The sequence below is a fragment of the Nyctereutes procyonoides genome, unplaced genomic scaffold (assembly GCF_905146905.1).
Source record: "Nyctereutes procyonoides isolate TBG_1078 unplaced genomic scaffold, NYPRO_anot_genome, whole genome shotgun sequence".
Lineage (NCBI taxonomy): Eukaryota > Metazoa > Chordata > Mammalia > Carnivora > Canidae > Nyctereutes > Nyctereutes procyonoides.
Genome location: NW_026575129.1, coordinates 5789805 through 5815496, shown reverse-complemented (window position 1 = coordinate 5815496; position 25692 = coordinate 5789805). Strand labels below are relative to the sequence as shown.

Below are 25692 nucleotides of genomic sequence, written 5' to 3'. Positions count from 1 at the left end.
TGGATATTTGAGTAATTATTACTGGATTTAAGGGATTTATATTTATAATAACATAATATTATAACTTAGTGTTTTATCTTGCCTGTTTTGAGAACTTTATTTCTTCTTTAGGAGGTTTTAATGGTCTCCAGAACAATAGATAGCGGCACTGGGACCTTAACTCTTGCTTCACTTTATTCTTCAAAATTTCTAGGTACTTCAAGAGATAGGAAGATTAAAAATATTTGGGCCAGTAATCATGGTTGTTAACTATCATATTTACCTTTTTGTGCTTTATTTCTTGAAACTGGTTTTATTTCAAGTGATGTTAATCTAATTAAAATAGAAGATCATGTAAATGATATTAATGGAGCATTCCATGTAAATAAATACTAGGTTGTAAAATCCAATAAAGCAGTCATAGTCTGTTGTAATAAGAACATACTTAAGAATAGAACTATTTGAGTGAATGAAATAAGAAGTGGAACCAAAAACAGTCAATTTGAATAATTTAATCTGAAAAAGTTTTGTACTGTAGCTAGTCTTCTTTCTCCCTTGATCCTCAGTTTTATATAGAAAAGTGTTATCAGCCCTCGACTTTATTTTTTCTGACTGGTTAAAATTGAAAGCATTTATCACATCTTGTAGTGTTACCAATGAAAGATGACTTAACAAATTTTAACTGGACAGGTGTAATTTTTGACAACCTATCCTGGGTAGATAGGATTTTAGCCATGGATACGTTAGGATTATTTAAAAAGGAATCGCTACTTATGTCATATAATCTGAAGGATAAAGGTTCTTCTCTTCTAGATCTCTGAAGTGTTCTGCATTCTCCCTTAACTAATTATAGACACAAGTTCATCATGGATGAGGACTCTTGGGGATATTGGGCTGTCTTTTCCTCATCCCCAGCCTTCCCCCCTCCGTTTTTCTTAAAGTGTGTCAAATGCTGAGTATAGGATAAAATGCTGAACAAGACATGCAAGGTGCTTGCTCTTCAGCAGCTTAGTTTCATCTCTCCATACTGTTTATCTAGTAGTATTGGAAAATATGAATGAGTAACTCAACATGCTGCCCCCAGTATTTAAGGAGGCTGTTTTTCAAAAGGTCGTTTGTAAATTGGCTTGTATGATACAGAGAAATATCCGTAAAGAGAAAACATTATAAATTGTAATTACATTCCCAGAGGGTACCCACAATATAGCTGAATTACAGAACTAACAATATTATGGTTTCCCATTATCTTTAAGGATATGAGTTCCAACTGTAAATCTAAAATTTAGAGAATCAGTTTAGCTTTATAAGCAGTTCCTATAACCAGGAGAATGTTTTGCCTCTTTCTTTCTGACTTCCATACCCCTAAACAACAGGGAGTGTTTCCATTTCTTTTTCCAGCTCATTGACAGTGAGAGGATATTTCTTTACCTCCTGTGGTAGTGGCAGTGTCCTTAGGAGAGTGCGTGATCCCTACAGCTATGACAGGAAGGAGATACGGGTTTATGGAAGTTAGGGATATAGGTGAAGTAATTGTATCTGGAGACAGATATATGAAAGATGATTCTAGACATGGAGAATCTTTGGCACCTAGAGAAGGAAGGATGGGAGTTCAAGGGAGATGAAATAGTATTGGAATAGGGTCAAATTGGTATTAAAAGAGTGAGGTGGAGTAAGTTGGAGAGTAGATGGTAGGACAGGGAACAGGAGGGGAATGTTTAACAAGAGTTTAACAAAAGGGAGCTGGAATCTTGGCCGTTAGATTAGCCAGCGGCTTGAGTTTCTCATGTGGCAGATTTGCAGGATTGACATTTGCAAGTCAGGTTTTTTTTTTTTTTTTTTTTTTTTTGCAAGTCAGGTTCTATCAGGTTCTTCCTTTTACTGACTCCTCCTCCCTCTTCTCCTCCTGCCCCCTTTTTCTCCTCCCTGCTTCTTCTTGTTCTTCTTGTAATATCATTAGGAAATGTTTAAATTTCCATAGAACACATAGATTGGTTTTAAAAATGTTACTTTTATGCACTTGAAATTATTAAATTTTCCTTTAAATTACATAATCTTTGGAATCTTTTCAAAGATAAATATTATACAACTTAGCATAAACTAAAAACAGTATAAAATAAATTCCCTTAAAAGAAAAAGGCATTATTAAATAAGAAAATATGCCAAATAAGCCCCTTTTAGACAAAGTAAAGAGATTTTTTTTAAAAGATTTTATCTATTTATGAGAGAGAGAAAGAGAGAGAGAGAGAGGAGAGAGAGAGAGAGAGAGAGAGGGGCCGAAGACACAGAGGGAGAAGCACGCTCCATGTAGGGAGCCCGACGGGACGATCCCAGGTCTCCAGGATCAGGCCCTGGGCTGAAGGCAGCCTAAACTGCTGAGTCACCCGGGCTGCCCCAAGAGAGATGTTTCTAACAATAAACATCTTGGATGTTAGTTAGATCTTTAGGTTACTTTATATTGACCATCCATTTTTGCATGCTGTCTACTGTTTCCACTAAAGCCCTCATCACACTAAACATATTTTTAAAAAATTTCTTGCCTGCTAATTCCAACATTCTTGCCATATCAGACTTTGGTTCTGATACTTGTTTGGTTTCTTCAAACTGTGTTTTTTGCCTTTGGTATGCCTTATAACTTTCTGTTGAAAGGTGGTGTGCTGGAGGTAAGGAACTGTAGCAAGTAGGTGTTTAGTAATATAGTGGAGGGATGTGTGAAGGCAACTGGGAGGGTGGAGACATTCTATAGTTTTAGGATTAGGTCTTAGTCTTTTGGTGCCTGTGCCTCTGGACTCTGAATTTCCCCAGTGTTCTCAGGATTATTGCCTCCTTAGGTGGTGCAGGATGCCTTGAGAAGGCTGGAGCTGTGTGTTTCTCTTCCTGCACGTGGAAGCCTAGAGTTGGCTGCGGTTGGGTATGTCACTTACCCCAGGTAGCTTAGGCTCTGATGAAACTCCAGCAGTTTAGGCTCTAGCAAAATAGTTTCTCCTGAGAACAGGTCTTTCTTTCTTTCTTTTTCTTTCTTTCTTTCTTTCTTTCTTTCTTTCTTTCTTTCTTTCTTTCTTTCTTTCTTTCTTTCTTTCTTTTTCTTTCTTTTCCTTTCCTTCCTTCCTTCCTTCCTTCCTTCCTTCCTTCCTTCCTTCCTTCCTTCCTTCCTTCCTTCCTTCCTTCCTTCCTTCTTCTTTCTTTCTTCTTTTTTAGAACAGGTCTTTCAAAGAAAAATAGGGCCCCTAGCTGATTCAGTCAATAGAGCATGTGACTCTTGATCTCGCAGTTATAAATTTGAGGCTCACATTGGGTGTAGAAATTACTTAGAAATAAAATCCTTTTTTTAAAAAAGAGAAAAATCGAATCATCTAGTAGATTTAAAAATTTCTTTTCTCCTTCCCATGCCAGAAGCATGAGGTGATTTTTTTCTCTGATACCGTGAGAACCAAGTTAGGCTACATGGAAATAAAACTCACCATAGTGTGGGAGCCCTTCTGATTGAGTTCTCTGGAGTTTTTATCTCTTAGATTAGTCCACTCTGAGCCTTTAGCAATTTGTTAGTTACAGTTTAGGTTTTCCTATGCAGGCATTGGTTCCTGAGTAGGTTCCGCCACAGGGGTTTCTGCTCTCATCAGTAGTATTTTTCTACATCTGTCTGTCTCTACAGTTTGCTTTGTGACCTCTGCTCTCTTACAGATCTAAGCAGAGTTGCTGATTTTTCACTTTGTTCAACTTGGTAAGATGGAGTGAAGATTTCTCTGTTTCTTACTTGCTAGAACAGAAATGAAAAGTTTGAAAGGCAACTTTTTATGCTTTGAGGGCACATTAATTTTATAAATGAATTACCTGCCTCTGTTACCAAAAGTAGAAAATATTGGAATACTGTGGGAAAGGATAGTTCAATTGAAAGAAAGAGTATTATACTGAGATGGAAATAAACTTGAGAGACAGATGGAAGGTCATACTTTTTATCCTATATTTTAATTACTGAGTGACCTTGAATAAATTTTGAAATCTTCCTGGATATAATTTTTGTCTTTGAATTGTGAGGATCAATCAGATGGACTTTTCTCCTTTCCTTTTCTTTCCCTTTTCTTTTTCCTTTCCCTTTTACCTCCCTCCCTCCCTTCCTGCCTTCTTTCCTTCCATTCTTCCTTCTACTAACACTAATGGTCATCTGTTCCCACTCAGTGCCTGGAAACATGCTAAGGATGTAAGGATGATTAATAATTTTTTTTTCAGTCTCAAATTCTAAAGAAAAGCTAGATACAATATCCTGTGGTAATTATTTGCATAATTTCTTTTTTTTTCTTTTATATTTTGAGAGAGAGCGAGGGAGATAGGGAGAGGGAATGGGGAGGAGCAGAAGGAGAGACAGAGAATCTTAAGCAGGCACCATGCCCAGTGCGGAGCTGAAGTGGGGCTTAATCTCACAACTCTGAGATCATGACCTGACTTGAAATCAAGGGTCTGATGCATAACGGACTGAGCCACCCATGTGCCCCTACTTGCAAATTTCCTTAACAAAGGAAATTTAGTGTCACAAAGAGAGAGGAAGGAAAATTGAGAGAGAAAATGGTGGTCGGGAAAGATTTCACAGTTAGGAAACATTGGATTATACTTTTTTTTAAAAAAAGATTTTTATTTATTTATTCACGAGAGATACACACAGAGAGAGGCAGAGACACAGGCAGAGGGAGAAGCAGGCTCCATGCAGGGAGCCTGATGTGGGACTCGATCCCAGAACTCCTGGATCAGGCCCTGAGCCAAAGGCAGATGCTCAACTGCTGAGCCACCCAGGCATCCTTGAGTTACACTTTTCAAGGAGGAGGAACCATTTTTCTGGTTTAACAGGAGGGAAGAATGCCATGCAGTGGCATTGTACAGAGACAGGTAGCTGTGAAGCAATACTACCCATTAAGAGAAGTCTTCCATTTGGTTTCCACATGGGTGTGCTAGGTCAGTTGAGATAGATGAGATTGTAGAAGAGGCATTAAAAAATATGAGTGGACCATATTTGCCATGTTTAGGTATGAGAATCCATTGATGACCAGGGAAGCAAGTCTAAGAGATTGAAGCCTTATAATGATCTTTTGACTTTACTGTGGAGAGGAGTGAGGATGGGGGAAAGTAAGACCACTTCAAATACTATTACAGTAATCTGTGAAACGAGCAGGGAGGGCATTGCCAGAGAAGATAGATCAATATTTAGTGACTGATTGCATATCAGGCAAAAGTAAGGAATTGAAGAATGACTGTCAGGTTTTTAGTTTGGAGGGCTAGATGGATATGTGTCATTAAAGAGGAAGAAGAGACAGTAATATGGCATTTAAATTGTCTGGGGGAAATCAGGTGGATATGCCCAGTAAACGGTTGAATAAATGCATTTGACGGTTTTAGCAAATTCTGAATTGGAGATAGAGGTTTAGTAGTATAAAGCATTGACCGTTTTCTGTTGACCAGCCTAGTCATTCTGAGGAAAACATGTAGAACAGGAAGAGGACCATGAAGTAAATATAGGGAATGTCAACAGTTTAAAGATAGGTGGAGAAAAAAAAAAAAAGGATAGGTGGAGGAAAAAAGTTGTAGGAAAACAAAGTAAGGATTTGAGATATGGAGTAGAATGAGTAGAAAGTGATTTGATGTTTTAGGTCCAAAGGAGGAATTATAACCTGAATCACATACACTAAAGAAGTACACTAAGACAAATGTTGTACAGTGACTACTTCTGACCCTGCAAGAACAGTTTGGGTCAAGTTGTGAAGAAGTCAATATCATGAGAAGGCTGGACAGGAGGCCTGACTTGTCAGTATATGTGCCGTTTAGAAATTGATTAGGTTGCACAAGACTGAAAACCCTAAATAATAATAAGATAATATTATTTCCTCTCAAATGAAAAAAGTCTGAAAATTGAGACTCCAGGGCTGCAATGGCAGTTCCATGAAGTTGTCAGGGATCTATATCCCTTCTACTTCTTGACTCTGGTGTTTTAGTCAGCTTGGGCTGCTATGGCAAAGTATCATAATCTGAGTAGTTTATGAAGAACAGAAGTTCATTTCACACAGTTTTGGAGGCTGGAAGTCCAAGATCAGAGTGCCAGCCTGGTCTGGTTCTGATGAGGACCCTCTTTCACCTTGTAAACTGCCAACTTCTCTTTGTATCTTCACACAATGGAAAGAAAGCTAGCTAGCTCTCTGGCCTCTTCTTGTCAGGGCACTAATCCTGTTTGTGAAGCCTCCAACTTCCTGATGTACCTACCTCTCAAAGGCCCCACCTCCAGTTACCATCACACTGGAATTAGTGTTTTAACACATGAATTTTGGTGGAGGAGAGGGAGGGACACAAGCATTAAGGGCATTGCATCATGTATTCCTAAAGTGGTCTCATTCTCATAACTCAAGATGGAGGCTGAGAGCAGTATAAGGGAATGTGGAAGAGTGTACCCCCTTGTGTTAAGTCTTCCAGCTTCAACCTATATCTCTTTGGCCAAACTTGAGGCACGTGAACATACCCAACTTGGAGGGTAATAGGGGAAATTTATCTTTTAGCTGGGGAACAATAACATCCAACTAAAAATGTGGAGGCAATTAACAGTCTCTGATATAGAAGAGGTTAAAATTCTCTCTCTCTCTCTCTCTCTCTCTCTCTGTGTGTGTGTGTGCGTGGGGGGGGGAGAATAGAAACTTCTTAAAGCTCTGTAAATTTGGTTAATCTGCTGTTTTGGCACTTTCATGGTATTTCTCTTGTACATTACTGTGGATAATCAGAAGGGAACTGTTTAAAGACAGGAAGAGATTATGCACTTGACAGTGTTTGGATCTGCAGACCATTCTGCTTTCAAACACATTTAGTTTTGCAGATATTTAGGGAAGCCAATTATGAAAGGCAGACCTTTGCTAAAATATTTTACTTACATTTTATAAATTATATTTTGATATGCCAAGAAAACATTGAAATGGCATAGTAATCTGATTTATCACCATGAACCTATTATAACACACTTTCTATTTAGCTGGCTTTGTAATTGTCAATATTAGTGTAATTTATCCCCTTCAACTGTTTTGGAATAAAAAGTATGGTTTCTAATTATAGGGTGGATTAGGTTAAAAGGATTAATATAGGATGTAGCAGTTCTCTGCTCTTTGAAAAGCTAACATCTGGGGGAATTTGGAAAGAGTAAATGTGTTTAGAGATTGCCTATTCTCTTAGAGTCTTATGGTAATAGACTTTTTTCTGTTTATTGATGTGTTTATAGATCTCTTTTTATTTATTGTCAACTTTGACATGAGAGCTTGCCATTTGGTCACACAGTGTTATTTCTTGGATACATAATTTCCCCGAGGAAGATACTGAATCATATTTTGCTGTATTTTTCTAGATGTAGTGATTTAAGCTTTAAGAGTCACACGTCCTAATATCATATTTTTAAAAGATTTTATTTATTTATTCATGAGAGATACAGAGAAAGAGAGAGAGGCAGAGGCACAGGCAGAGGGAGAAGCAGGCTCCATGCAGGGAGTCCGATGTGGGACTCGATCCCAGGATCAGGCCCTGGACTGAAGGCAGTGCTAAACTGCTGAGCCACCCTGGCTGCCCTAATATCAATTTTTCTAGCAAATAGTTCAGTAGCTCTGGGTTAGTTAATTATAGGATTATATAATCTTGTACTTGGGAAGTACTTTTAAAGGGCATCTGGTCCAAATTTCTGTTCAATGAATAAAACCTTTTCAGTATCCCCATAGTCAACCTGTACCTTTACTGTTTGGACACACATTTCCCAATCCCAAAATGGTTCTTCCCGATCCCATAACATTTTTGGATAGCTCTAATGGTTACTTGGTTATATTGAGTTACAATTTGCCTTACTCTCACTTTAACCATTGGCTTTAGCTCCACCTTTTGTGGCCATATGAAATTAGACCAATCCCTCTAATAGTTGACAACTTATTAAATATTTAAGCCTTTTCGTTTTGCAGGCTATACATCACTGACGCTTTCAGCCATTGTTCATGACTTGTCTTTTTTTTTTTCTTCCTCATCTTTCTAGGAACATTACCTCTCCTTTCTAGTTCTATACTTTATTAACACATTTAAAGATAAAATTAGCTCTTTTGGCAGGGCAGTCAAATATGCTATTAATTCATTCAACTAAAACCTGTCTTTTTATATAGGCTGTTATTATGTTTGTCCTGTACTAGTTTTTTTATTCAAGCACAGGATTTCAGATTTATTTTTGTTGAACTAACCTTAATCAGATTTAATGTAGTGTTTTGGAATGTCTAGTCTTTGGGATATGAATTCAAGAATCTAAATATATTAGTTATCTCCTGAATTTTATTTTCAAAATTGGCTGATTATGCTGCAATTGTTTATCCAAAATCAAGAAATTAGTTTGATTATTTCTATCTGGACTTAAGGAAGTCAGATTTCTTAGCTTACTTTCTTTTCATTTTTTTAGGCACCCTTGAATAGTAAATGCTTCTTAGTGTAATTGATTAGAAATTGAATATCTGGAGATTAATTTTGTAGAGGTTCATGTTGTGTTTAATCTTTTTTTTCCCTTGACTGTTTTTTTTCTCTTTTATCTATTCATTATTTTGGCTTCTTACGTAGAGATACATTTTAAATACTTATTTTAGATGCAAATACAACTGAGAATCAGACTAAGTTTATCTAAATTTGAAAAATATCAATTCCACTTTCTGATATTTAAAAAAGGAGTGGGTTTCTTGCTTATGTTTTTGAATATAAAATAAATTTCTGTATTCTAAAGCTTTTCATGGTAATCTAAATTTTAATTAGGAGATACCATAGGAAATGGCTTCTAGATAAACATTTTTTTCAATTATAGATGTACATAATACAGGCTCATTTTAATATAAACTGAAAAAATAATTAAAAGAGAATTATGAAAAAAATAAAAGAGAATTATGTTAAAAATTCATAATAAAATACAAATACTGTAAGTTGCTACTAAATAAATTATTTTCATATGTGAAAGCATTTTATAGGCTATATAACACTATAAGTAGAAATTGCTATTATTATTATATTATATTCCATAATCCTAGAGTAGAATCTACTGTATATTGATATGTAGAAATCTGTCTCAATAATAGAATATCTTAACAAACTGTTTTATTACTTTCAGGTACGTAGAGAATTTTACTTTGACCACCAGTGTTGAATATAATATAGATAATTCTTTCACACTATTACCCTTTTCTTTAAAATCCTCTTTTCTTCCTGCTTATCTCATTTCCCTTAATACCTAGATTAAGTGCCATTTCCTCTGTCAGTTGAAGTTCTTTTGTCAAGAGTCTCTTATAATGGCCTCTTCCTTTTCTGGTTTCTTGATGTTTTTTTGCCTGCATGCCCATCCTATGCTACTTTAAATTACTGATCTTATTTTTTTTAAAGATTTTATTTATTTACTCATGAGAGACATGGGGGGGGGGGGTGGACAGAAACATAGGCAGAGGGAGACGCAGGCTCCATGCAGGGAGCCCTATATGGGACTCGATCCCAGAACTCCAGGATCATGCCTTGGGCCAAAGGCAGGCACCAAACCGCTGAGCCACCCAGGGAGCCCCTGATCTTATTTTTTATTATATGTTTCATCCCATTAACAAGTCTGAAAATTACCTAAGAGCAAAGTTTGTATCTCCTTTTTTTTTTCTAGTATCTTGAACAATAGTAGGAGCTTACTAACTATTGATGGTGTTTAGCATAAGTATTTATTTGTAAAGTTTCTCAGAATGTTTGAAAATAGTTTGTAACATTAGATATTTATAATTATTTTTATGTTACTAATTTGTTGAACTCTTTCTTGGGGGTAAAGATGCATTCTCCAACCATATTGCCATAGATTCTTCATTAGTGGGTCTTAAATTAATGATATTTCTTTGGTTCTCAGTACTTTACACAAAATAGATGCTCACAAGTTGTCTTAAGAAAGAGATAAATGATCTGAAAGACCAAGTGCTGTGTCTAAATACTTCAAACTAATGCTAGGAAATAGATTAAGACCTAGGGAAAAAAAAAAACGTGTAGTTCTGATTCTTTTATATGGAACTTTAAAAAACAATAGCTCCAAAGAATTAAAAAAATAATTACCAACATTTATATGCACTAAAAATCAGAGGGAAAGAATTATTGTTTGTCTTTCCTGAGTTGCAGTTATCCTTTGAACACCTGCCCATTTCCTTCTGTAATACTAAGAGTTCTGTGTCTGTGGCTCTGTTCTTCTGAAGCATTTCTTTCCTGTCCTGCCTATACCTTAAGGAGTACAGATCAGAGACATTGCTAGAATTTGTTATGAGAAAAAGTCTTCTAAAATTCCCTCTAGGGAAAATGGAAAATGGTGCATAAGCCCTAGCCTCACATAATGGTGCATATTAATGGGGATGCTTTAAATATGGCAATAATATGGTAGGTCTAACTAAAGACATCACCAAATGCCAAATGTGTTACAGCTAGATGATCATAGGGATCCGGCTGGGGTTAAGAAAGTTGGAGTAAGGGAAAACATTCAAAAAGAAGATGCAGAAAGTAGTAGGGAATGTAAAATGAATGGGAAAAGAAAATAGATGTAAAGCACCATAGACCTAAATGCCAAAATGGCATGTGCAAAGATTAGAAAAGAGAATTAATAGGAAGAATTAAGAAAAATAACAATGATAAAACCAGGAAGAAATTCTGAATAAGTTATTTTTAGTACTTAGTAGCCAGCAGGAAAACATTAGACATCTTTTAAATATTTTCTACTCATCTTAATTTCTAGGGATATATAATTTACATTATTTAGAGGGAAGATTATCTTGGTTATAGTATGTTGAAATAACATTATTAGAGTAAACCATTACTGTTCGTCTGTACTTGAGGAAAATGTTCCATATAGATAATAATTTACAATAAGCTTGGGGAAGGAGCTATGAGCTCATGACCAAGTTTTAAAATAATTTTTCCTTGATTATAGAAAATCTGCAGAATATAGAACAGTACAGAGAAGGAAGTAAGAAGCTCCATTTACCCATTGCAATCACCTTGAAAAAATACTTTTTTTAAAAGAGCAATTTAAGGTTCACAGCAAAATTGAGTGAAGGTACAAAGATTTCCCACATACACCTTGTACTCACTGGCCAAGTCATTTATCAATCTGAATGTTATCTTAATATCCCTGAGCTGGTACTCAGCATCACTTTTTTTTTGTACTTTAAAGATAATTTCTAGCCAAATCAATGCGGCTACACATTTATACTGTGACAAGCTTGATTTGGGTTGTTAAGATTAGAGTTAAGTTTACTTTTGCTCTAAGACTAATTTAGTTCTACCTCTGATGTGTGACCTGTGGTTCTCTACTGAATGCTCTTGGTGTTCATGGAGGTCTCTGTACTACTGTGAGTAGCTGGTGGTTTCCCAGCCATGTGTGAGCCGTGTTCTTTGTCCAGCCTGGTGGAGTTTTACCTCACACACATGCAAAAGGGCTCCTCTGCAGATTTTTGGAGCTTTTTCCCTAGGTTGCTCCCTTCTGTCTGATACTCTGCCCACAAATTCCGGCTGGCTTAATCCCTCTCAAATTTGATCATATGTTATATCCAGTTTTCTAGTTGCCTAGAGAAAGAGAGCAAGTTTAGTCCCACTTACTCCTCTATGGTATAAGCAGAAGTCTGGTGTCTGGTGTTAATTTTGATGTTAAAACATTGAAATAGAGTGTGGGCAGACTTCCAAGATTAGTCAGCAAGGATTAAGAAGCTTCTAGTGTTCTTAGTAAATGTGGGGAAAATCTACTCTCTGTAGGGATAACACAGAAAGTTAAAGATTTAAACTATACACTTCAGGATTTCGTAGGCAAGTGGGAGCCTCGGTATAAAGTATAAAATCTTCCAGCTGTATTGAAGTGGAGTAAGTACTATTATCAAGTATAGTCATTACTGTATTTCCAATGTGTATATAGCTTAGATAGAAGATTAGATGGAAAATTTTACTATGAATTTTCTATGAGTAATTGTGTTTCTACAAGTTGTTGATTATTTTTTTATGAATTCTTATTTTTATATTTTAGCCTTTTTTAGTTCCCCCAAATTGATATTAGCCATTTTAATCCTAAGCTTGCCTGTCTATTTAAGGCAAGTGTTTCTGTTTCTAGGCACACTAAATCATGTAATTTCAAATTATGTTCCCAAACATTGTCTATTATAAATGACATCAATAAGACATTAGCAGAGTTACATATTTTTTATGACCAGCTTTCCATGCAATTGTTAAATTTTTCATTCCCGTCCCTATCTTTTTTTTTTTTTTTTAAAGATTTTATTTATTTATTCAGGAGAGACAGAGAGAGAGAGACAGAGACACAGGCAGAGGGAGAAGCAGGCTCCATGCAGGGAGCCTGACGTGAGACTCGATCCTGGGTCTCTAGGATCACGCCCTGGGCCGAAGGCGACACTAAACTTCTGAGCCACCTGGGCTGCCCCACTGTTCCTATCTTAACGGATCTGGTAATCCTTGCCCTAGAACATTTAGTATCTTTAGTATCTGAATATACATCAGATATCTATTTCTTTAAAACTGATACTGAGAATATAAAAACAGGCATTTTAGTTTGTTTAAAAAAAGGTTGGGTTTTAGTATTATTGTATGGTTGCATAGACAATTTTTGACACTTTAAGTCAGTTTTTTAGCTTCATTCTTAATGATGAAGAACTTTAAAAAGATGATGTTAGAAATGGATTTCTAATTTTTATACCTCCTTAGCATGAGGTTATAGACTCTGTTGAAAATTTGGTCAGGCTGATGTAGTGTCACTGCTACACTACTTACAGTCTCACGAGTAGCCTTTCAGTAGCCGTCAAATGCTCTTTGCTACTTGTTAGCTAGCTGTGATCCAGCTAACTACTAGCATTTTATCACCTAGGAGTCACATTTGGACATTGATAGGTGTCGTTGGCCAACACTGGAATTCTACAGTGGCTCAGGAATAAGCGAGATCTCTTTTCTAGATCCAACATGACTAGAAAAGACTGTTAGGAGAACTTCATCTGCTTTAAGTTCTCTGTATCTAAGTCTTCTCTGGTTACAGATTTTGGGATATTGGGACTAAATTTTAGATGCAGCATTTTGGATACATACAGCTCACCAGTGCTAAATGGCAACAGCTAGACCATTCTTTACAAAATACCCCTCTTGTGGCCCTCTACTGTCTTTTTATTAGTTATTCCCTAACCTTGACTTATTTTCTTTTAAAAGTAAAGAGGAGAGAAGAAAGTTATTGTCTTTTAAAGATTAATTTTATAAAAAATAACACATAAAACAAAAATCTACCACCCATGATTAAATAGACTAACTTGTTTCTTTAAAACAATCATTATTTTTTACATACAGGTATTGAACCAGTGTGAAAGAATTATTTTGCCAACATTCATGTTAACTATAGTATTTTATTGAGAGGGTGAATCAGGATACTAAGAGGATGCTAATGCTAAAATAGGTATCCAAGGGATATCTGACATTTCTCATTGGAATGCCTTGAATGGAAGAAACTGAAGGATTTTATAAGAGCATTATGCCTGGGGTAAGAGAGTCATTCATTCATTAAAAAATATGTATTGGAGGGGTGCCTGGCTGGCTCAGTTGGTGGAACATGAGACTCTTCATCTTGGGGCTGTAAGTTCAAGCCCTTGGGTGTGGAGATTACTTAAAAATTAAATTTTAAAAACATATATCTATTGATACTTACTACTTTAGGTGCTGGAGATAGCACCTGAACAGGTAAAGTACATTATAGTAATTTAATTTCAAAACAAATTAGGAATAGCCTTTTTTTTAAAAAAAAAATTTTATTTATTCATGAAAGACACAGAGAGAGGCAGAGACATAGGCAGAGGGAGACGCAGGCTCCATGCAGGAAGCCCAATGTGGGACTCGATCCTGGGACCATGGGATCACGCCCTGGGCTGAAGGCAGATGCTCAACTGCTGAGCCACCCAAGGCGTCCCAAGGAATAGCTTTTTTTAAAAGTTATTATCCAACCCTGTCATCCTTCCACCTTTGTACATATAATGAATTAACCAAAAGAACTTTTTCTTTTTTTACCTTTTATTATCAGGGCCTAACCAAATGAATTTTAAAATTACAAATGGGAATTTATTAATTTGAAAGCTTTATGTTTATTTGAATCTTTTTTTTTCTTTTTCTGTGCCAGATGTTAGAAGATGGCAAAATGCTAACAATTAGTTTTAATCACTGAAGTTCAGAATGGGTGGATGTTTTCTCATATTAAATGTCCGCTTTCTCTTGCTTTTTAATTTCAATACCACATCTTGAAATACTAGTAGGATAGTGTGCAAAAGACAAGTTCTTTAATAGGTAATACACTTAAGTTTGAAAAGTAGTTATAGGATATTATGGTCAGGCTGACAAACATGGTCAGTTAGTGGTAGTTGGCTTTTTCACTGCACAGACACTGACCTAATAATAATTATACATAGTTCATAACTCCCATCTCCCTCGTAGGAATATTGTGAGGTGTAATAAAATGTTATTCACACATTACAAAAAAGTAGCACACATTATAGTGTATATTCCTGAAAAGTTTTATAAGTATTAACTTGCCATGTTATTATAACTAGTGCATGTACTGTAAAGGTAACTTGATAAATATTGTTCATGAGGTAAAAACATCCTTTCTGGGACACCTGGGTGGCTCAGCGGTTGAGCATCTGCCTTTGGCTTAGGGCGTGATCCCAGGATCGAGTCCACATCAGGTTCCCTGCATGGAGCCTGCTTCTCCTTCTGCCTGCGTCTCTGCCTTTCTCTCCCTCTGTGTGTGTGTCTCTCTCTTTTTTTTAAAGATTTTATTTATTTATTCATAGAGACACAGAGAGAGAGAGAGAGGCAGAGACGCAGGCAGAAGGAGAAGCAGGCTCCATGCAGGGAACCTGATGTGGGACTCGATCCAGGGTCTCCAGGATCACACCCTGGGCTGCAGGCGGCACTAAACCGCTGCGCCACTGGGGCTGCCCTCTCTCTGTGTTTCTCATGAATGAATAATAAAATATTTAAAACAAACAAACAAACAAAAACAAAAAAGAAAAAAACAAACATCCTTTCTATAATATCAATAGTCATATCTACTTTAATTGTTCTATAAATTCAGATTTTAAAAAATCAGACCTTTTTTATTAACTGACTTTTTTTAAATGGTTTTTAAAAATAATGATGTATTATACACACAGACATAGATAATTTACATATGTGTATATATATATATGCATGCATATATAGGTATGTAGGAAGAGAGGAATTAGCTCTGAACTATAAAAAGTTTTCCCCTTTTATTTATGGGTAGCTTGACAAACTTGTTTGCAAATTAACAATCCTGCTTTAAAAACCTTTTATATATCTTCCCATAGTTACTTTTTACGCTACTATTTCCTTTGGAGGAAGAGACTTAATCTCAAATTAAATAGCTAGATTATAGAAAGATTTGAGTAAAGTAAGGTCTTTACTCCTTTCTCAGACTGTAAAGTCCTTCATTTACAAAGGATGGTTGAGAATTTGCTGTAATTAGACTCTTAAGTGATAGTACCTGTTATAGATGCCTTATTAGTTATATACTTAGTTGTCCTAGATTGTTAAATGCTAGCATGTAATAGAATTTGTTCATGTGAATGGTAAAAATCTGTTTCTTTGTTAGATTTTGTAATTTTCACAAGGTAAATTTGAAGTAATTTTATTTGGTTGTGTGGTAATGACATTTTCTCAGATTTTGAAATTCAGTAGTTAAGCAGAGAAGAATCACTTCAGTGCTTATTGAATAGATTTATAACTAAATTCTGAATTACATTTTCAAACATGAAATTAAGTAATGCAAAATATTTTACTGTAATTCCAGTCAGTTTATTTATTTATTCTTTGCTCGTTCTACATAATCTTTGGTTAAAAATTTCTGTGCATTAAGCTTTTCTACATTTAGTAATGCAATTATTTGGGTCAAAATGTGTAAACTTTTTTTTTTCCAAATTCTTGATGTATCTTTAATGCCAAGTTGGTTTTGAAATAGTAATACCAGTTTACTGTCATCAGCAGTATGAGTATTCATTCCCTCACATATTTTGTGTTTAAGTAAGAATTTAAATTCCATTGTTCAGATGCCTGGGTGGCTCAGCAGTTAAGCATCTGCCTTCTGCTTGTGATCCTGGAGTCTCTGAATCAAGTCCCACATCAGGCTCCCTGCATGGAGCCTGCTTCTCCCTCTGTCTGTGTCTCTGCCTCTCTCTCTGTGTCTCTTGTGAATAAATAAACAAAATTAAAAAAAATAAAATAAAAAAATAAATCAATAAATCCCATTGTTGTTTAATATACATATCTTTGATTCACAGTGATGTTTAACATTGCCTACATTTTAAAATTACTTGTGATTGGGGTGCCTGGGGGAGCTCAGTTGGTTGACTGTCTGCCTTTGGCTCAGGTCATAATATCAGGGCCCGGGATCCAGCCCCAAGTCCGGCTCCCTGCTCAGCAGGGAGTCTGCTTCTTCCTCTGCCTCTCCCCTGCACCATTTGCTTGCTCTCCCTCTCTCTCTCAAATGGGTAAATAAAATCTTTAAAAAAATAAATAATTAGTTGTGATGTTTGTTATTGTTCCTGCCCATTTAGTGGTTTACCATTTTTCTTTTTCTATTGTTTCTATATTTAAAGCTTAATTAAAAGTATCTACCTCCCCTCTCCCTACTCACCCCTCCCCCACCCCGCCCCCAGGCTCCACACACAAGAACCCTGACCAAAATTAAGTCAAGAAACAAACTAGGAAGAAAATGTTTCAGAAAATATTATCAGAAGCTTAATATTTTATCTAGCCAAATATGTTAGATTATTGGGTGGTATGAGTGGCACAGAGTTTATAATCTTCCGCTGGAGACGTGAAGCTACCATTATGATTGTTAATTAGAGGAGAATGCTATAAGGAAAGTTGCCCTCAGGTCTTCTGAAGGAGGTATGGGGATGTTTGCCATAAGGTTTTAATGCTTTGTTTAGGTTTTCTTTCCCTGTCTGTTACTAGTAAATCTTCATCTCTTAGTTCTACTCTTATTAATGTTTCTACCATTAGCTATAACTCTTGTTTCCTTATACTCTGTTTTTGTGGTTAGTATGTCCACTCTTATTTATCAAAAGTAGTTAAATTTTTAAAAGATCCTGAAAAGGAAAAAAGAAGATGTTAATTTGAGATGTTATACACAGTTTAAATATTTATATATTCAGTATTTATTTTTAGATTTTTACTGTTCAGTAGAAATTGAATCCAAATAAAATGTCTTGTGTTTGGTTATTTCATGCCATGGGGCAAGGGACCATGCCATAATTTACCTTCATGGGTGGATAATTGTCACTCCCCACTCCCCTGGAGTCCTCTGCGTTCAAAAGGTATCTTTTACTACAGGGCTTTTCCCCCAGAACCTTCTGGAGATTCTGGTGGCCCTGATTGATACCTCTATTGGGGGCAGCTGATGGGAAATACACAGTACCTGCATCTGAAGTTAGAGCAAATGTTCTTGCTATTGTTGTGGTTCTGAGTGCTTCATCAAGAGCAGGAAGAGGGTGGATAGAAAGAACTGTCAAATGAGGGAAAGAATGTGACATTAGAGTCCAAAACGTGATTGGTAATATGTTATTGAATGTGAGAGAATTAGCCAAAATTATAACAATCATTGTTAGTTACTGTTTACTGTGTACTCTAATTCTTTCAACAATATTACAAGGAAAATATTCTCCCTATTTTACAAATGAGGAAATGAAGACTCAAATTCTGTTTCATTCAAGGTAAGCACAGGTACTATAAACAGATAGAGAAGGTGAATTTAACTTTGGATGTGATCAATTTAAAAGAGAAGTATCTTGTTAGGAACTTCAAACAGTAATTTTAGAGAAGCAGGTTTGGAGCTTTGTAGAGACAATAGGGCTAAAGAGATAGATTTGGAAAATCTTATGTACTGAAATGGTAGTTAAAGTATTGGCGATTTGCTGGTGATATATTATGGAGTCATGATGGCAAGAGAGTTAATGTTCACCTATGCAGTGTTCCCTGCCCCTCTTTCTGTAGCATAGATCTTGGCTGCCTGGAACCCTTAATTTTATTCAGTAGAGGTTATAGAACTTGTACATATGAGGTGGCATTATGGATAGGTTTTCTTAGCCCTATCCCATTGTATCATCCTGTTGGTAATGATGTACTGCTACAGCCACAGATTCTAAGGATGGGAAGATGCACACCATTTGGAAGATGCTTCAAATTTTTCATTATATAGTTTGAAACTCCTCTCCTCCATTGATTCTTTGCCCCTTCCAATACATTTTTTATAATTATTGTCTTACACCCACAGAGGAAGAGTAGAGATTATTGCTTTTAATTTCATTTATAAAGAAAGATCCTTTTTGTTACCCAATTAATTGGAGGAAAACATAGTAGAAATATATTAGCCCCTTTAATATTGCAAAGAATAGATTATGAGGAAGTGATTTGCTTAACTTTAAGGAATGGTGTTCATTGCAAGGACACAGCAGCAGTTGTGCTCTGGCCATGACTGTTCCAGAGTCTGTTCTCTTACCCCCAAGAACCACCATAGCATCTCTGTTTCATACTCTGCCTCTTGCTTCTACTTTTCCAAGCTTGGTGGAACATCTTTATTGTTCAGCCTTTGACTTAAGCCTGGGTTTCTTGTCCACTGGCTTGGGGCCAGGCCTAAGATTTGACAAACTGCAAGGGATTACTTGGAGCCAGGTTCCTTCTCAGGCAGTAGGGTGACACTGTCACTGGCGGCAATCTTGAGGCTTCACAGTGTCTCCAGGAAAAATGCACAAATAATTCTCTTTTTTGAGGTGAGATTTGCCAACATGGTCAGTGAATCATGTGATAAAATTGGGAGTAGTTAGTGGAGGGAAAGGTTGTGTGAGATATGTGTGGTTAAAGAATGTGTGATAAGAATCACCCATAGGTTTTGTTTGTTAGAAACTATAGAATTATTCCAATTCCCGTATCCATTATATACTTTGATGAGCCAAAATTCCACAGAAGATACTGCTATCAAAAGGAGCATGTCATGTCCCTCATGTGTATTAGTGTAGAGAAAAGTATTGAGAAGCATGATCTAAGAGGTGTCATTACACTGGAAGAGGTTAGCGGATGTTTCTAGTAACGTAACTTTTATCTATGAGTAGTTTTAGCAGATGTCTGTCTACTGTCTTGTGGTACTTAGTAACCGCAGACTAATTCTCTTTTTAAGTGTTTGACAATTTTGGAATGGGAAAAAAAACTAAATGGACAGAGCAGTTGAATTTGTATGGGCTTTCTCTTTTCATTACATGCAGGATGTTTTTTTCATGAAAACGAAGAAAATATTCATTTTTACAAACGCTATCAATCTTTAACAATCAAAAATTCAGTTGGCAACAGAAATAGTGGAGCTCTACAGAATTGTGGTTATTATTGCATTGTTTTGTTTACTGTAAACCTGGCTTAATATTGGTAAATATAGTGTAGCAGAAACTGAACTGTTGTGAGCTATCTGGGCATCAGTCCAAGATATCATTAAAAATACTGCCTCAGACTAATTTGGGTTTATGAATAATATTTTGTTAACAGCTCAACTGAAATTGAGCTACATGGTGTAGCTTAAAATTCTGAATCCACAAGATAATGAGAGTAGTACAAGTATAGTGCATACTTAATATTCTGTATTTGAATGATAAATTTATATGTAATTTTGTGTTAATCTTTAAACTACAAGTACCCAAATGCTTAATATGAGTTGATGTTTTTAAACTTTACTTAATGTTGTGGTTTGCTGATAATTTGAATCATTGTAAGCTAATATATTATATTATTGGTTTAATAATCAAACCGAAAGAGTAAGGAGAAGTTGCCTGAACAAATATTAAAATGAGCTTTTAACACCCATTTTGGCATACAGATGTGCAAACAGCTTGAGTTTTTGTTAATATTCACCAAAAAGATGGAAGGACATAAAGTTGCCCGATTACTTAATTCACTTATTTTAATAATGAAAGATAATAACTTATACCTTAAAATAGATTATGGGGATTATTAATGTTGGGTTATAAATTATCAATTATATTAGGTATAACAAAGGGAATGAGGTTATAAGTGACATGATGCAAGAAAAAAATCTCTATTTAGATGTTTCTTTTCAAGAAAAGATATATTTGTCTTTTTTCTTTGTGTGCTATTTTGCTTTAAGTTCTTTCTGAACAGATATGTATTTTCAGTGTATCCCATTGAAAAGATATAGGAAAAGCTGATTTTTTTTGTTACTGTTAATGTGTAGGATATTTTTGTAATGTAAAGGTCTGTGCATTATTTAAAGAATGAATATTAAATACACCCCTTCTCAATAAATCTTTTATTCATTTTCTAGGTTAGCACTCTACGTATATGAATATCTGCTCCATGTAGGAGCTCAAAAATCGGCCCAAACATTTTTATCAGAGGTATGTTTTATATATTTTCCATATTTTATCTTGATATCTTACATAAGTGAAAATATTATGTAACAATTATTTGAAAAACTATCATTACATATTATATAGTGAATGTTTGGTTATCAATATGTATAATATAGTCTTTGTAGATTTTTAGTGTCCCATTTTCATGCCAATAACCTTTCACTTAACTTTCTAGCTAGTTTTCCCCTTGTAGGAATAGAAACTAGTATTAACCTTGGCACAATTATCAAGAAGGCAAACTTGCTTAAAAAAAGACAAATGCGGGATCCCTGGGTGGCGCAGCGGTTTGGCGCCTGCCTTTGGCCCAGGGCGCGATCCTGGAGACCCCGGATCGAATCCCACGTCGGGCTCCCGGTGCATGGGGCCTGCTTCTCCCTCTGCCTGTGTCTCTGCCTCTCTCTCTCTCTCTCTCTGTGACTATCGTAAATAAATAAAAAACCTTTTTTTTTAAAAAAAAAAAAAAAAAGACAAATGCCCTAGACCATAGCTCTAGTTTTAGCTGTACCTTATTTGGGCATTATTCATAATTTTGGAAGATATGGGTTTTATTTATTTTTATTTTGTATGGATAATAGTGAATTGATGACTAAATTTCAGTTTGAAAACATTTTGATGATCTTATTTCAACTTCTTGTTTCTTTTCCTGTTCTTCTCCACATTTTTTAAGTTTGAATTTGAGCTTTTTTACAATGGTACTTTCTCCTCTTGTCTTTTTCAATTTGTATAAAGGTGACAATGAAGAACATTTTATTGAGTTCTGTTATATGCCAGGCATATAATATGCCAAGGTGCTTTGTATTATCTTTAATTCTTTGAGACATTTGTAAGACAGATGGTATAATTCCTGTTTTACTGATAAGAACAATAGGGCTCAGAGAATTTATATAACTGGCTCATGGTCATGCAGCTTAGTGATTTATGGAACTGGAATTCAAGCCTAGATCTATGTTTTATTTATTTATGTATGTATTTATTTATTTATTCATGAGAGATAGAGAGAGATAGAGGAGCAGAGACACAGGCAGAGGGAGAAGCAGGCTCCATGTAGGGAGCCGGATGTGGGACTGGATGCTGGGACTCCAGGATCACACCCTGTGCTGAAGGCAGGCACTAAACCACCTAGCCACCCAGGGACCCCCAGCCACTAGCTTTATATGGCTATTTCATGCTTGAAAAAGGACTAATCCAAGTTGAAAAGTGCCAAAAGTATGAAGTACATGCTGGATTTTGAAGATTTAGTGTGAACAGAAGAACATAAAATAACAATAATTTTAAAATTTTGATCACACATTGAGATGATAATATTTTGGATATATTGGATAAAATAAAATATAACTAAAATTAATTTTACCAGTATTTTCTCTTTTAATGTGGTTCCTGGAAAATTTAAAGTTACATATGCAGTTCTCATTGTGGCCTGTGTTTATAGTTTTGTGAGACAAGACTTGCTTGAAATAATATCTCTAGTCATCTCACTAATTTGACCCCCACCAGATCAGGGACATGACAGGCAACCCCTTGACCAAAGAGTGCCATGCTAGAGGTGTAACCTTCTTGAGATTCACTTGTTTCAAAAACAAATACAGAAGTAAACACACGTAGTCCCTCCATCTTTTATCTAATTAATTAGTGTATGTGAGCATATTTGCAAATAAGGAATTTGGGAGGTATGCTCGGAATCATATAAGAAGTCAATTGTTTTACAATAGAATGAATATATACAGTGTAATTACAATTAGATTTTAAAGTTTATTCAAACATTAGTTGGGTGTATTTATATCATTAAATCATTAATTAGAAGACTTCGTATTTCACTTTGCTACCCCATACTCACTGTTTGTTGTTAGAGAGGAAGTGATTGAGATTGCAAAAGGGATGCTCTTAATATTTGTATTCTTAATCACTGCCAATTTACAGTATATTTAAAAGAAATTAAAACCAGCTATGGAGATTGAAAAAAATTTTTAATGCAATTGAAAACTTGATGAAGCTTGATGAAAGGATTTATTGATCCCTTTCCTTAAATCAAGGACCATTTTGAATGGACTCAACTTGCTGAATCCGTGGGGGTTCCCATGAATATATTTTCTTACCAACATTTTAAGATGTCAGATGCAGTGATTCTTAAACTTTAGGAAAAAGAAAAATGTTGCTAATGCATTTAAGGAAGCTCAGCTGTTTTGACTCAAATGGATCATGTGGATTAAGCATGACTAAATTGAGATAACTAGGTTCTGTACTGATAGACCCTGAGCTGAATGGAAAATGGATACACAACATTTCTAGATCTATTTGGTAAAGATGTAATTTCAGAAGAGATTCACACTTTTCTGACAAGTATTTGCCATGATTTTATTTTCCCCAACTTCATCTGGATACAAAACTGAGGATTTCTCTGAATTATCAGTGTGGTTCAGTTTCAGAAGAGGAATCAATTAAGCTGAAAACAAACTATTGTCACCAAGAAGATACAGTATTTCTGGACTTTGGAGATGAGTGTATGTGATTCCCAGAACTATTCTTTACTTTCTGCTTGCCAAACTCCCAAGTGGCACTGTGAAAATACATTCTAATTACTTAAATAACCAACATACCATTTTCTATATTTAGGGAATGGCTAGATTGAGGTGCAAGTTTCCCAAAATGTTAAAGAATAAGTTAAATCTATTTGGACTTAACGTGGATAGACTTGCAAAACATTTTCAAGTAAAAGAAGCAAGCTAGGAAGAAGCATTCCATTCATATGGAAACCTTTGAACATAAAGGAACATGATGCAATACTGTATATTTTTGTGGGTACATATTTATGAGTGTGAAGTGTAGTAAAAGGTCTGAGAGAATATACATGTGAGGCTAGTTTCTGAGTAGGGATTTTAAAGGAATTAAAGGGGAATTTTATCCTTATATACATTATATATTATTTATACAATTACTTAATAAAAATAATAAAAGAGAAAATACAAAATTATCTCAATTTCAAAATGGAAGCCTAGAAGTAGAATTGTGACAGGCCATTGCTGAGTACACCCTAGAGTTCTAAATAATTTCAGTTGGTTAAATTTCAATACCCTATAATCTTCCTCACACTAAGTTTCCACAATAACTAGCTGCTTGTATTTGTCTCTACATTCCATTGGCTTCTGTCATTTGGGCTTTACTCTGCCTGAAATCCCTCTCTACTTGAGTAGCTTAGATTTGGCTTTCCCTAGGAAGGCTTTCTCAGGGTTCCACCTCTCTAGGCTGGCAGTGTACTCTTATTGAAGACTTTTGCATACTGGGCCAGCAAGCTTGGACTTTATCTTCTTGCAAAAGAGAGCTTTTTATGGTTTTTATGTAAAAGAGAAACATTGTTTGGTTTGTACTCTGGTGTCTATGTGAATGGCAGTACCACTTCCCCCTGCCCCACAACTATGGTTAGTAAAGAAAGAGAATGTAATCTTTTAGACCTTTGCACCCTATTTAGAATTGTTTTTTTCTTACTTTCCCTTGGATCATACAGAAAACTTAAGGCTGCTGGGATGCCTGGGTGGCTCAGCGGTTGAGCGTCTGCCTTTGGCTCAGGGCATGATCCTGGGTCTGGGAATTAAGTCCTGCGCTGCGCTTCCTGTGGGGAGCCTGCTTCTCCCTCTCTCTGTATCCCTGCCTCTCTCTCTGTGTCTCTCATGAATAAATAAAATAAAATAAAATAAAATAAAATAAAATAAAATAAAATAAAATAAAAAGAAAATTTAAGGCTGCTTATTGTAGAATGACTTTTCTTAAGTGGTTTGTGAAATAAAGGATCATCTCATCTAACTTCTTGTGAGTCTATCCCAGATTTTTTACCTAATTCAGGACAGTTACATAAGGAACTTAAGGGAAAGCTAGGAAGACCTGTTGTGTTGGGTTGTGATAAAAAGGAAATGATTAAGGTGGCACTAACCACTCAAATGCTCAATGTTTTTACCTTGGTTTAGAGCCAAGTAGAATACTTCTTCCCATTTTGGCATTATGGGTGACTATGATGTTAATGAGCCCTTTTGAATCAAGATTTGCTGTGTTGGACCACCTTCATGTGGGTTTACTTTATGGGTGAAGTTGTGAAAAGGTCAAATTGGAACTCTAGATATCATCTGAAAAAGTAAAAGTAAGATATATATCTCAGCAGCCCAGTCTCTCATTGAGTTTGGCCTTTTTATTTTTCTTTTTTTTTTAAGAGTCTCCATACCCAGCATGGTGCCCAGTGTGGAGCTTAAATTCGTGACTCTGAGATTAAAACCTAAACTGAGATCAAGAGTTAAGATGCTTAACCGATTGAGCCACCCAAGCACCCCAAGGGTTTGGCTTTTCTGATAATGCCCTTGGCCTGGGCTATGAGGAACTGAACTGCTCTTGATAGCTTTTGTTATCAGCCAGAAGAATAGATCTCAGAACTATTAGCTCAGCTGTTTGTTTTTTTTTTTTCCCCCTTAGTTAAAAGAGAGAATTGAACTAATGATAGAAATCAAAACATCTCTGTTCAGGTTATGTTAACGAGCTCATTGTTGTAGCTGATTCATGACAGATTCTAAACCAGTACCTGAATCCCAAATATAGTTTCTATGACTTTGAATTTTCTTACCCTCAATAGGACAAAATAGAACATTTTTAAAATTAAAATTCAATTTATTAATCAAATTATTATTTATTTCAGAGGTAGAGTTTAGTTATTCATCAGTCTTATACCTCAATCTTTTTTTTTAAGATTTATTAATTTATTCAGGAGAGACACACACAGAGAGAGAGAGAGACAGAGAGAGAGAGAGGCAGAGACACAGGCAGAGGGAGAAGCAGGCTCCATCCAGGGAGCCTGACGTGGGACTTGATCCCAGATCTCCAGGATCAGGCCCTGGGCTGAAGGTGGCGTAAACCGCTGAGCCACCAGGGCTGCCCTCATCAGTCTTATATAATACCCAGTGCTAATTACATCACGTACCCTCCTTAATGTCCATCACCCAGTTACCCCATGCTCCAAAATTGAATATTCTTTAGAAATAGTCTCCATGTAGAACTCTTCCTCAGCTTTATCTTTTATTATCTTTTATTTATCTACTATATTCTTTGGTATTCAGTAATTACAAACAGAATGTTAAGAAATCTTTACAATTCTATATCAGTTTTGTTATTTTGAATTCATTAGAAACTATCTTTTTTCTGATTATCTCAATTGCAAAGATAATTCCAACTCATTCCT

At 35.7% G+C, this 25692-nt stretch overlaps 1 protein-coding gene across 2 annotated transcripts in view; it reads left to right on the top strand.

The window, feature by feature from the left end:
- SSBP2 (single stranded DNA binding protein 2) overlaps positions 1–25692 on the top strand; it is a 283441-nt gene that overhangs the window by 55899 nt on the left and 201850 nt on the right. For both annotated transcript variants that reach the window (XM_055342209.1, XM_055342208.1), the window contains exon 2: positions 20393–20465. In XM_055342209.1, the coding sequence (XP_055198184.1) occupies positions 20393–20465 (73 nt within the window). The remainder of the gene's footprint in view (positions 1–20392; positions 20466–25692) is intronic.